Here is a 13,314-nt window from a genome sequence, read left to right as displayed (position 1 = left end):
TTTGACGGATTGTATAATTACAGTTTTTGTATATTCATTTGAACACAAATTGTGCTCTCACTTGTTTACCCTTTGATTTAAAATGGATCCCCTTACCTTAGATATGAGCTCCGAAACTTCTGCTAAAGATTTAGTTACCAGCGATACGGAGGAATCAGACCAAAATACCTAAAAAGGGGGAAAAAAAAAAAAAAAAAAAAAGGAGAGTTACACGGTAATTACTATGCTTGAGGTCATTGTAGCCATATTAGTGCCCTTGCGACAGAGACAATTGAGTACTGTCTGTGATACTTTTTTTATTTGCACTAACATACAATTTTTCAGGACAAGCTTTCGGGGTATGTCCCCTTCATCAAGATCCAAGCAGTACTGTAATTACTAGTTATCCATTTATCACTTACGCTCATCCACACTTCTGGGGGGTGTCTATGGAATTCAAATTTTGCATAAAGGAGGGAACGCTTTTCACTGCTGCGGATTGGTGAGAAATGTGCGAGAGTAAAAAATAGTCTTCTTATCTTTATGTAAGAGGTTACAGTGTATCTGAACCTAAAACCAAAAATGTCATATTGCCGCTCACCAGCTCTTAGATGTCTGCATTTGTTTTCTTGTCTTTAGGCTAAAAACATTGTCGGCAAGTACAAAAAAAGCATCTGGTGATCCTGCCAGAAATGCAGGGTCTACCTCACTTTTATTGAAATGGAAAGAAAGAAAGCCCAAACATCAATACAATAATGTGTAAACAAATCGTTGTTGCAAACTGGCATCAGGTTGCACTCCTCAGGATCGGCCTATCAACGAGTTGTTGGGAGAGAAGGGCTATTGTGATGAGACTGTTCATAATGCGGTGGACAAGATAATAGTTGGGTCCAAGCAGAGTTCATGGCAGGGAGCAGGTAGGAGAGTAGTCAGGTCAAGACAGAAGTCATGGCAGGGGAGCAGCAAAAGAGCAGTCAGGGTCAGGCAGGGGTTTAGGTAGGCAAGAGAGTAGTATGGTCCAGGCAGGCAGGAAAGTAGTCAGGTCCAGGCAGGGAGGGGGGGGGGGTCGAGGCAGGCAAGAGAGAAATCGGTTCTAATCAAAGGTAGAGGGAGCTGGTAAGCAATAGAATAGTCAGGTCCAGGCAGGGGTGGTGGTAGAGAGTAGCCAGGTCTAGACAGGCAAGAGAGTAGTCAGGTCTTTGCAGAGAGCAGGCAGAGAGTAGCCAGGTCCAGGCAGGTAAGAGTAGTCAGGTCCAGGTAGGGGTTGTGGTAGACAGCAGGCAGAGAGTAGCAAGGTCTAGGCAGGCAAGAGAGTAGTCAGGTCTTTGCAGAGAGTAGCCAGGTCCAGGCAGGTAAGAGAGTAGTCAGGTCCAGGCAGGGATTGTGGTAGAGAGCAGGCAGAGAGTAGCCACATCCAGGCAGGCAAGAGAGTATTCAGGTCCAGGCAGAGGTCATGGTAGACAGCAGGCAGAGAGTAGCAAGGTCTAGGCAGGCAAGAGAGTAGTCAGGTCTTGGCAGAGAGCAGGCAGAGTAGCCAGGTCCAGGTAGGTAAGAGAGTAGTCAGGTCCAGGCAGGGGTTGTGGTAGAGTGCAGGCAGAGAGTAGCCAGGTCCAGGCAGAGGTCATTGCAGGTGGCAATGAGAGCACTCAGGCCCAGGCAGAGGTCAAGGCAGGCAAGTGAGCAGTCAGGTCCAGGCAGGGGTGAAAGCAGGCAAGTGAACACTCAGGTACAGGTAGGGGTCCAGGCAGGCAGGGGGTCCATGCAGGGGTGGATGATAGTGGCAGGCAAGAGACCAGTCAGAGGTCATTGCAGGTGACAGGCAAGAGAGCAGTCAGGCCCAGGCAGGCAAGTGAGTAGTCAAGTCCAGGCATGGGTTGAGGCAGGCAAGTGAGCAGTAAGTTCCAGGCAGGGGTCAAAGCAAGCAAGTGAGCAGTCAGGTCCAAGCAGGGGTCAAAGCAAGCAAGTGAGCAGTCAGGTCTAGGCAGAGGTCAAGTAGGCAAGTGAACAGTCAGGTCCAGGCAGGGGTTGAGGCCAGCAGGAGATCAGTCAGGTCCAGGCAGGGGTGGATGAAAGTGGCAGGCAAGAGACCAGTCAGAGGCCATTGCAGGTGACAGGCAAGAGAGCAGTCAGGCCCAGGCAGGGCTTGAGGCAGGCAAGTGAACAGTCATGTCGAGGCAGGGGTTGAAGCAGGCAAGTGAACAGTCAGGTCCAAGCAGGCAGGAGAGCAGTCAGGTCCAGGCAGGGGTGGATGAAGACAGCGGGCAAGAGACCAGTCAAGTCCAGGAAGAGGACAAAGCAGGCAGCAGTCAAGACAGTAGTCAAGTCCAGGCAGAGGTTGTGGCAGGCGACAGACAACAGAGTAGTCAGGTCCAGGCAGTGGAGATGCAGCCAAAATTGCAGTCAGGTATAGGGAAGGGTCAAGGCAGGAAGCAAGCAAGAGAGTAGTCAGCTTATTCTGGGTCAGCAGCAAACATGTAACCATCATGTAAGTATTATACATGGAGGACATCTCTGGGCCACAGATATATGACTTTCATATTCTAACATTGTGAGTGGATTTTATACTCTATCAAAGTCATTGCTGCACTAGATCATTGCAATGTCTAACAGTTTTATTTCTCATTTAGTCTGTGGGATAATCATGGCTGCCTCCATAGATACAATGGAGAAATGAACACAAACATGAGGGGGCAGGAACTGTTACTAGCAAGATCTTCAGGTGAAGAAAAAACATCTAAGGATTGGTAAGCTGCAACATTTTTGTTTTTTGTTTGAAGAAAAGCTTTAAAATCTTTAAAAAGCCAACACAGTTCGAGGGTTTAGATGGTCCGTCTTCCTCAGAGCTTAAATTCTGGAAGCTGGACAATGTGAATACGGAGTGATCCCAAAAGCGGTTTTACCTCTCCTTCAGGATCCCTCCAGATTCACATAGCCCTGATGAAGGGGGAGGGGGAATGTTACATTTTCTATGTGTTTTTTTTATTCCTTTAAAAACACCTCTACAAATAATGAAGTATTTTTGGATTATGAATGTGTTCTGGGGTCAGTCAAGCTGTTCAATACAGAATGCAGCTTATCCAGTTTAACAACCACCATAGAACGTCATCCCTGAATAGTTGGCCAAGGTTAAATAACAAGGAAGAGAAGGCCTGTATACAGAACTGCCCAGAATCTCTGCAATGGAAGGATCAGTAACCCCCCTCTGCTAACATCAACCTGATCACTAGAACAAGAAACTGCCCTGGAGGGCCCTGGGGGGAGGCTGAGCAAATACGTTTAGATCAATCACCAGATTTATACAAGTCTGGATTCGTAAAAAATACTTGAAATGTCGGTCTGTTGACAGAACTAGGCGTGTGCGATCCTTGTGCGATCCCTGTGCATGCACCTGGTACACACTAAATAAACTTAAAGCTGAATGTCAGAGTACCCCGCAGTATCACTGTTCTGCCACAAGATGTCCTCAGTGTAAGTGTAGGGTGTCATAGTCCCGCCCTTCCTGAGTAAAAGCCCCTTCACAACAGTGTATTGGGGACATTAGAGTGTAAGCTCCTCTGGTGCAGAAACTGATGTGATTGGCTCAGTGTTGGCTCTACAGTACCATGGAATGTGTCAGGACTATATAAATGTATAATAATAATAGTGTGTCACTGTGGGGGACCTTAAAGCGTAAGCTCCTCTGGTGCAGAGACTGATGTGACTCGGTCTTCTTTGTACAGCTCTGCGGTATATGTCAGAGCTATATAAATGTATAATAATAGTGTGATTTGTGGGGTCATTAGGCTCCGTTCACATGTAGGCGTTTTGGGGCGTTTTTGGGGAGTTTTTCTGCTCTAGGATCAGCTCTCAAAACGCCCAACAAGACAAATCCTATTCATTTCAATGGCCCCTGTTCACATCTGAGCGTTTTGACGCTGTAAGCAAAACGCCCAACGCTCAAAAAAGTACATGAGTTTCTTTTTGGGCAGATTACAGGCGTTTTCCATTGGTTTCTATTCAATCTAAAAACGCCTGTAAAAACGCCTGTAAATCGCGGTAAAATCGCGGTAAATTTTGTTTATTAAAAATCTTACAAAACATGCAACATCATAAAACATATTTACATACATAAACAATATATAAACAAAAACAAAAAGTAGCTTACCTCAGCATAAAAAATAAATAAATAAAAAAAACAAACTAGCATTTTTCGCCAGAAAACATAAACAGAACCAAATATACAAACCAAGATATATGTTGTTATTATTAGAATGCAAACCAAAGCCCTAAACTCCACCTAAACACACCCTCAGGCTAAGATTCCACATTAAACCCATGCATGCAGCCTTTTTCCAAAAATCTGATCTTATGAAAATCTAGGGGAGGTGAAAGGACAGAAAGAAAAGTCGCACACCCAGAGACTGACAGACAGCAGCTACGGGAACTTGTCATTTTGGGGTCAGAGTGTAAGCTCCTCTGGTGCAGAGGCTGATGTGACTGGCTCAGTGTTCTCTGTACAGCACTGCGGTATATGTCAGAGCTATATAAATGTATAATAATAATGGTGTGTGACTGAGGGGTCATTAGAGTGTAAGCTCTTCTGGTGCAGAGACTGATGACTGGCTAGGTTTTCTTTGTACAACAATGCAGTATATGTCAGAGCTATAAAAAAAAAGTAAAATATTAGTGTGCGACTGTGGGGGACATTAGAGTGTAAGCTCCTCTGGTGCAGAGACTGATGTGAATGGCTCAGTCTTGGGGGACAGAGTGTAAAATTTGTTTATTAAAAATCTCCTATATACATATACATATACACATACATACATACATACACAAAAATCGCTTACATCAGCAGTAAAAGAAAAAATTGCTTTTTTTGCAAGAAAAAAAAAATAAAACAAAGAAAACTAAATATACCAGCCAAGACACATTTTCATATTATCATGATTAAACTCAACAAAGCCCTAACCACCACCTAAACACACCCTCAGGCTAGGATTACACATTTAACCCATGCATGCAGCCTTTTTCCAAAAATCCATTCCTAAAAAATAAATCTAGGGGGCGTGAAAGGACTGAAAGAAAAGCCGCACACCCAGAGGCTGACAGACAGCAGCTATGGAGGACCGGACATTCCTCCACGCCTTTGTCCAGGCTCCCTGTCACCACCTGCCCTTCTCAAAACCCCCAAATCTTCTTAACCTCACCCAGAATGTTGTGCACCACCTCAACAGGAAGGACTTTTTTCCGAATGGAAACCTGACACCATGCATTCAACGTGAAGTAACGGACTACTAAGCTAATTAGAAAAGGTGTCTCAAAATCAAAATCCTGATGCGTCTCAAATGACCTGTACGACCATTCCGCATAACTCAAGCGGGAAAGGAAAGGGATACCAAGAGCCCCACCCACCCGATTATAGACTTCTATATTGAAGGAACATTGAAGCATGAAATGGTCCATAGTCTCCTCCACACCGCCACACTCCACTCTTGGACAACCACAGTTATCCGCAGAGCGATACTTCAAGTTTCCCTTTACATAGAGTCTGCCATGAACGAGGGGGATTCTCTCCAGAATAATTAAACGCAGACCCTGGGCAATGCCTCAGGGCCAGTGGCTCGCTAAAGGCAGATTCAACAACCCTCCTCTCCAGGGCCTTCCTAGGAAGAGACTTAATTTCCTCCGCCTTGACTCGCCACTGTTGAAGCATTTTCAGGCAGGCACGGGGGAACGTAAGCCAGGCGCTTACCAGGTTGGAGCCTCAGACTTTTCACTGGTCCACCATTCTCCCAGCTTTGCAGAAAAGGCCTAAACCAGGACTGAAAAAATACCAACCCATCCAGGCGGTTCCTCTGCCAGCATGTTACCAAAATTATGTTTCAAAAACATCAGAGAAATAAATACCACCAGGTTGACCATACCTAGGCCACCCATCTGCCTGGGAAGGTAGGTTACAGACCTCTTAATGAGGTTCCGTTTGTTTACCCATAACAGCTAGAAGAAACAGGTGTAGATCTTCGTATAGAGAGATACTGGCAAAACACAGACAAAGCTGACATGTCATACGGAAATACCGGGATCAGGTAAGTTTTAATTAGGTCAATCCTTTCACTGTAAGAGAGTTTACATTCCTTTCAGCTGGCAACCTTGGCATCGGCATCTTCAAGCCTGCTTTCCCAATTTGCAAGGCCGTAATCGCAGGGACCAAATTTGATGCCTAAGTATTAATTTTCTTGCCAGGGCTCTGGGAAGGTGTCTGGAGTTCTAAGCGATCGCCTTGCTCTCCCATCCAGAAAACTTCACTTTTATCCTGGTTGATCTTTGAGCCGGATGCCTCAGCATCCTGCTCCATCACTGAGACCACCTCCTCCACCAACTCTGTCCCAGAGATGAAAACAGACAAGTCATCAGTATAGACTACAACCCTTAAAAGGAGGCTCCCCAGGAATCCCCACAGGCACCCTGCACAACAGTCCGATCTCTAATCTCCTGATGAAGGGATCGATTGCGAACGCATATAGAAGAGGACTCAAAGGACACCCCTGACGCACACCTGAGCCAACCTCCAAGGGCAGTCCGATCCAACCATTCACAAGCATGAAGCATTCAACCCCTCTGTACAAAGTCTTTAGCCAATCGATAAAGCCCCCCTCCAGGCCATACTTGCCAAGAAGTAGCCATAGGTACTCATAATTGACCCAATCAAAAGCTTTTGCCTGATTCAATGCCAGCAGGTACTTTCCCCAGCCTGCAGCCTTGCACCATTCAAGGGTCTCCCAGACAGCGAACACTTCTACCCTGAACTGAACAGTGCTGGTGGTGAGAAAGTAGATTGCAGCTACAGATAATAAACGCCAGAAAATTATTTTTACCAGTATCTTCCTATCAACATTGAGAAGACTAATGGGCCGCCAGTTCTTGATTCTTGAAGAATCTTTACCGTCTGACAAAAGAATCATCGCAGATTGTCGCATGGAGGGAGAGAGTAAACCCTCTCTTTTAGACAGCCATTAAAAACCTCCACCAAATACGGGGCCAGAGTGACCTTAAAATGCTTGTAAAACTCGGTCGTCAATCCATCTGGCACAGGCAACTTCTTAATGGCAAGTTTATCAATAGCCATAACAACCTAATTTACAGTGATGTCCTCTGTCAAACTCACCAGAGAACTGCCATTTCCTAGTCCTGGAAAGGAATCCAGAAAACCTGACATGCCTGCCCGATCAAGGTCCCTCCTGCCCAGGTGGTCAGCATAATATGACCTGGCAGTTTTCAGGATTCCAGACTTGGACTTGGTCAAGAAACCCGTACTGTTAACCATGCCTACAACTGACTTAAAATGCTCCATCTTGTTTGCAATTCTGGTAATGGTTGGGCGAGTGATATTTCCCATAATCCCTTTCAAGAACCAATAAGGCATGCCTGTCAGATTGACACTCCCTGAGCAAGAGTTTAACTTCAGAGATCCTCTCCGGATCTCCATTATTCAAGACAAGCCTATCAGCTTCCTCCGCAAACGCTGGTAGGTGACATACTTATCAAGCTGTTTATTTCTTCCTTTGACCTTGAAAAACCCAATAATCCTTTGTTTTGTAAGCTCCCACCACTCCGACTTACTGCTGCAAAAGTCCATGATCGATAACAGTGTCTGAAAAAAATCCTCAAAGGATTGACTCACCTTCTCATCGTCAAGGAGTTCCAAAATTCAGCTTCCAGGTACCCCTCCCCCTAGGTGGTGTATCGGGACTATTCAGAGTCATACAGTGATCGTAAAACTCAAGAAAAGCGGAGTTCCCCTTTATATAAAAAAAAAAAATCACAGTCCAGCCTGGCTCCGGTATCTTTGATGTCCTTAGTCCTAGTGAAGGTGTTGAAATCACCACCGAAGACAACTTGCTGGGCTGTAAAAAGAAAAGGCTTGATCTTCATGAAGAGGCATTTCCTGTCCCATTTTGTCTGGAGATCATAGATTGTAATCAGGCGCAGGTCCTGCCCCCCCCCCCCCCCCCATGGAAATGTCTAAGACCATGCATCTCCCCATTTCTACCTCAATAATCCGCCGACAGGTTACCATGCCGGAAAAAAGTACCACAACTCCAGTGTAAGACTCGGTTGCAAGAGAGCAGAAGGAGGGCCCACGCCTCTACTCCCTCTTCGCCAGATGAATATCAGCCAAATTAGACAACCGGGTCTTTTTCAAAAAGAAAATATCAGCATCAAACCTGCTGAGCAAAAATAAGGCCATGTTACGAGCACTTACTGATTTTGTATGCTGGCGACATTAATGGTCGCCACTTTCAAAGGAGTGGGAACCGCCATCGGGATGATTGGGGTACACGTTTCTTAGCCTGCTTACCCCCCTCCCTAAATCGGGGACCCTACACACTTTAATATTCCATTTGATTCCGCTTCCATGGAAAAAACAGACTCATCACCTGAAGAACCCTCAACTTCCACCTCAGAAAACACTTCAAACTTATTGGACACCTCCACCCTCCCAGGTTCAGGTACAGGCACATCCTCCTTCCTCTTCCCAGATTTCCTTTTTGCATCCAACCACACCATATCTTCATGAGACAACTCTGATTGCAAAGCCCCCTCCCCTACTATTCCACCATCACCCACCACAACAGTCCCCCCACCCTTCACCACAGCACCCCCACCATCATTCACTCCATCCCGGCGCCTCACACCCTCCAGTCCTCAGACGCCAGGTAACGGGGGTCAGTGCAACCTTGCACACTGGTCCAGCTCCATCCACAGCCCCTACTACCTCTGGGGAGAATGACACAGGAGGATCAGACACAATATCCACTGACACCAACTCGGGGGGCACGACACAAGGGGATGGCACAACATTGGATGGACCAGCAGACACTAATTGCACTGAGACAACAGGGAGGACAGAGACATTGGGGACCCTTGGCACAGCCCCCTCTCCTCTGCCTCCTCCATGTCCAGATGAAAAAAACTCTTCCACCAAAGCAGACTGACTATGGAAGGTCTCAGGGCACTGGCTGTACGCATGTCCAAACTTATCACAAAGATTGCATTTGATCTTATTGCAATCCTTAGCCATATGCCTCAGGCCCTGACACAGAAAGCCCTTCATCTTTGAATAGGAGGAGGTAAAATGACCCAGAGAACTGCACTTATTACAGAGCTTGGGCTGCTCAGGGTAAAACACAACAATCCTATCCTTCCCAATGAAGGCTGAGGAGGGAAGATGCTGGACCACATTCCCACACACACGCAACCTCATCTGCACCGACCACCCACCTGTCCATATGCCCCTCATCCACAATCTTCTTCAGAGGGGTCAGAAGCTCCCCAAATCTCAGCCAGACAGACAAGTCAACAGAAGGAATGGATTCATTCCTTACCAGGATGGTGACATTCTTCACAAGAGGTTGGCATGAGACAAGTTTTGGGACAAGTCCCTCCCACTCCGTCAGACCCCTATACACACGTTCATACTTCTCCCAAAACATATCGAGACACTCAAGGCGAATAAAGGAGAGATCATACTCATAGGAGCCTACCGAACTGATCAGAGCAAAGGAGGTCATCTGCCTTGAAACCCATCGCCAAAATCTTGTCCACAACCTCCTTACAGGGGGGGTACCCCCACCTTCCCACCTGAACAGCACTACAATTCTCTGCCTGAAAGACAGAGGTGAAGAGCATATGGCAGACCTCCAGCCGGCCTCCCCCATGAGCTGCCTGCCTGATGTGACCCCCTCATCCCAGCCAAAGCCCCAACATAGGTTTCACTTGCAGAATTAGACACTCCAGATCTCAGAGCTGCACCATTGGTTTCAGGAGCCTCAGAACCCTCACTCTGCAAATCACCCCCTGAGGAAGCGTTGCGACCCCGCAAAACATGACGGGAATAATCTACTAGGATGATGCTCATTGCAGTTATTAATATTATTCAGGATTTATATAGCGCCAGCAGTTTACACAGCGCTTTACAATATAAAAAGGGAGACAGTACAGTTACAATACAATAAAATACAAGAGGGCCCTGCTCAGAAGAGCTTACAATCTAATGATAATTATACTGTTCTTTGCCATTTCATCTGTGGTATTACTATAGAGCTTTTTTCAGATGTGATGTACATTCCTTTTTATTACATGATTTGTTTTTCATAAATGATTTTATGGTGATTTATTACATTTATATTTTTATATACAATATTGGCATTACCCATTTACATCCAGTGTTTATGGTACCATCAAAGTCCATTATGCCTCTATTGTTCCTCATATATATATATATATATGTATATATATATATATATATATATATATATATATATATATATATATATATATATATATATATATATTAGGATGTAGGTACCCTTTTACACAACTTGACACCCTGGAATTCAAACACTGCAGTATATGTCAGCACTATATAAACAAAGATTAGTGCGTGACTGTGGGGGGACAGTGTTTTCCGTACAGCACTGTGGTGTATGCCAGAGCTATATTAATGTATAATATGATTAGTGTGTGACTGTAGGGGGGACATTAGAGTGTAAGCTCCTCTGGAAAAAAGACTGATATGACTGACTCAGTGTTTTCTGTACAGCACTGTGGTATATGCCAGAGCTATATTAATGTATAATATTATTAGTGTGTGATTGTGGAGGGACATTAGAATGTAAGCTCTTCTGGTAAAGAGACTGATGTAAATGATGAAATATTCTGGCACTGTATTTCAGATCCGTCATTAGAGAAATGTTTATTCGGCACATTGATACCTCAAAACAGCACTCGGCGTTCTTCTCCTTCTTCTTATGCGGCAAGACTTTAATTTCAATCTTCTCAACATTCACTAGAAAAGAGACAAACAGAAAGGATTACTCTCCAGACATTTGTTCTATTCCTGGTCCGGTGGGTGGGGGGGGGAAGTTGGGGTCTCTTGGTGATTTCCCCCCCCCCCCCCAACCCCAGGCCAGACTCCACACATCAATCATTCAGAAGGAATTCACACACAGCTGGGGGAATATGGGACATGAAGTGTATGAGGGACGGCGGCGGAGGGAGAAACACTCGGCTCTCTGTCTGATTGTTTACTTAGGACGGCAGAGAGCAGGGCAGGAAGGAGCGGCTGGAGGCTCCCAGTCCATAGACAAACAACAGACGGACTGTACACCGCACAACACTCATATTAAATTAATAGGACAACGCTTTATTAATGGCACCAAGACAACCTTTCCTGTAAAGGAGGGAAAAACGGGAAAAAAATAAATATTGTTACGGTTCAGCAAGCCACCGGCATTCATACAGGTGCAAGAATTAACCACTTACCTACCAGGCACTTTTACCCTCTTCCTGCCCAGGCCTATTTTCAGCTTTCAGCGCTGTCACACGTTGAATGACAATCGCACGGTCATGCAACATTGTACCCATAGGACATTTTTATCATTTTTTTTTTTTGAGACAGATCTTTCTTTAGGTGGTATTCAAATCGGCACTGTGTTTTTTATTTTTGCTAAACAAATATAATTTTAATATTAAAAAAAAAAAAAAATGTTTTCTTAGTTTCGGTTATAAAATTTTGTAAATAAGTAATTTTTCTTCTTCACTGATGAGGCTGCACTGATGGGCGCTGATGAAGAGACACTGATAGGCAGCACCTGATATGCGGCACTGATGGGCGCTAAAGAGGAGGTACTGAATAAGGCTGCACTGATATGAGGCACTGATATGGAGGACTGATGGGCGCTGATGAAGAGGCACTGATAGGCAGCACTAATAGGCACTGATGAGGAGGAACTGATAAAGGCTGCATTGATATGCGGCACTGATGAGGAGGCACCGATATGGAGGATTGATGGGCGCTGATGAGGAGGCACTGATAAAGGCTGCACTGATATGCAGCACTGATGAGGAGGCACTGATATGCAGCACTGATAGGCTGCACTGATTGGCACTCATTAGGCTGTATTGATGGGTACTCATAAGGCTGCACTGATATGCGGCAATGATAGGCGGCACTACCAGGCATCACTGATGGGCACTGTTGGGGCTGCATTGATAATCAGGATGCTAATGAACAGTACAGATGTCCCCTCTGTGGATTGTTGCTCATCGGCTCTCCTCTCTTCACACGCCGTCAGCGTGAGGAGAGGACTGCTGATAACTGGCAAACCCGGTTTACACTGTGATCAGCTGTGATTGGACACAGCGGGTAACATGGTAAAAAGCCGCTGTGATTGGCTCTTTACCCCAATCACAGATCCCTGCTGATGCACGCCAAGGAGAGCCTGCGGGAATCGCAATCACAAGAGGATGTGAAATGAAACCCTCCCGGCAATGTGCCACCACGCTGTAGCTGTCATTCGTCTATAGCGCTGTCGTGAAGAGTTTAGAGAAATCCAGGAATAAGCCCCCATTCACACCAATGCGATTTGACAGTTCAAAAATGCATGACAAGTCGCACCCTATTTGTGCCTATGGAAGTGTTCAAATTGGTGCAACTTGGGGGGGGGGGAGGCAGTGTGGAGTTGGGGGGAGGGAGGGCAGTGTGGAAGTGGGGGGGAGGAGGGGCATTGTGGAAGTGGGGGGGGAGGGGCACACTGCAAGGGTCATTTTTTTATTTTCTGACCGAGGAAAAATATCCAAAAGTGCTGATCAAAGTTAAGTCATCTGCGACGCCACATGGTTTCCGTACAGTACGCTGAGAGACTAAAACATTTCCATGTGCGGCGGAGCCAGTGGTGACTCAGAGAGCCAGATGTCATTCCATGGACGCAGTCCGAACACAGGGAAATCCCCCGACCACGTCCATACACTGTACATCTCCTTCACTAAGGGCTGAGATGGATGGATAATGGGAGGGGCGGTGACACGTGACCCGAGCCCTCACTGAGCCCACAACTCTCAGATTACACACCTCGCTGATGGGTGGGGGGGTTATTGCGCCGACATCTTGGATCTGCTCGCAGCTGTATCTAGTACCATGGAACTCCCGGAAATATTCCTTCCTGTAATGCACACTAGAGAGCTGTCTGTGGTTAAAGCAAAATGCAAAGCAGAAATTTCTGATCTCCATCATTTAACATATAGACTTCTTACTGCAATCAAAGCAACAACTGCTAATAAATCTGTTACTGAATGCAGCATTATTACCAGGGCCCAATGTACCCATATCATGCAAGACCAGTTGCCCCTGTGCACCTTAGGGTCCCGGACCAATGACTGTGTAACTTCCCCGCTCTAATTTATTTATAACAGCGGTGGTGTCATTATATCGCACCTCGCTGTAGTCGAAGGACCCAGGCATCTCACTCTCTATGCCAAATTTTAATAACAGGCTCTGGATTTGCAGCCCGCCCC

The 13,314-nt window shown here is 45.9% G+C and overlaps 1 protein-coding gene across 2 annotated transcripts in view; it reads right to left on the bottom strand.

Annotated features, from left to right (window-relative positions):
- The window catches only part of ZCCHC14 (zinc finger CCHC-type containing 14), an 87,025-nt gene that overhangs the window by 40,553 nt on the left and 33,158 nt on the right, over positions 1 to 13,314 (bottom strand). For both annotated transcript variants that reach the window (XM_082270404.1, XM_082270405.1), the window contains exons 4-5: positions 10,734 to 10,807; positions 97 to 168 (exon numbers count right to left, since the gene is read on the bottom strand). In XM_082270404.1, coding sequence (XP_082126530.1) covers positions 97 to 168; positions 10,734 to 10,807 — 146 coding nt within the window. The remainder of the gene's footprint in view (positions 1 to 96; positions 169 to 10,733; positions 10,808 to 13,314) is intronic.

Source organism: Pelophylax lessonae (genome assembly GCF_965119305.1).
Source record: "Pelophylax lessonae genome assembly, chromosome: 10".
Taxonomy (NCBI): Eukaryota; Metazoa; Chordata; class Amphibia; order Anura; family Ranidae; genus Pelophylax; species Pelophylax lessonae.
The sequence above is the reverse complement of the archived record's forward strand: the minus strand, read 5'-3'. Positions and strand labels throughout refer to the sequence as shown.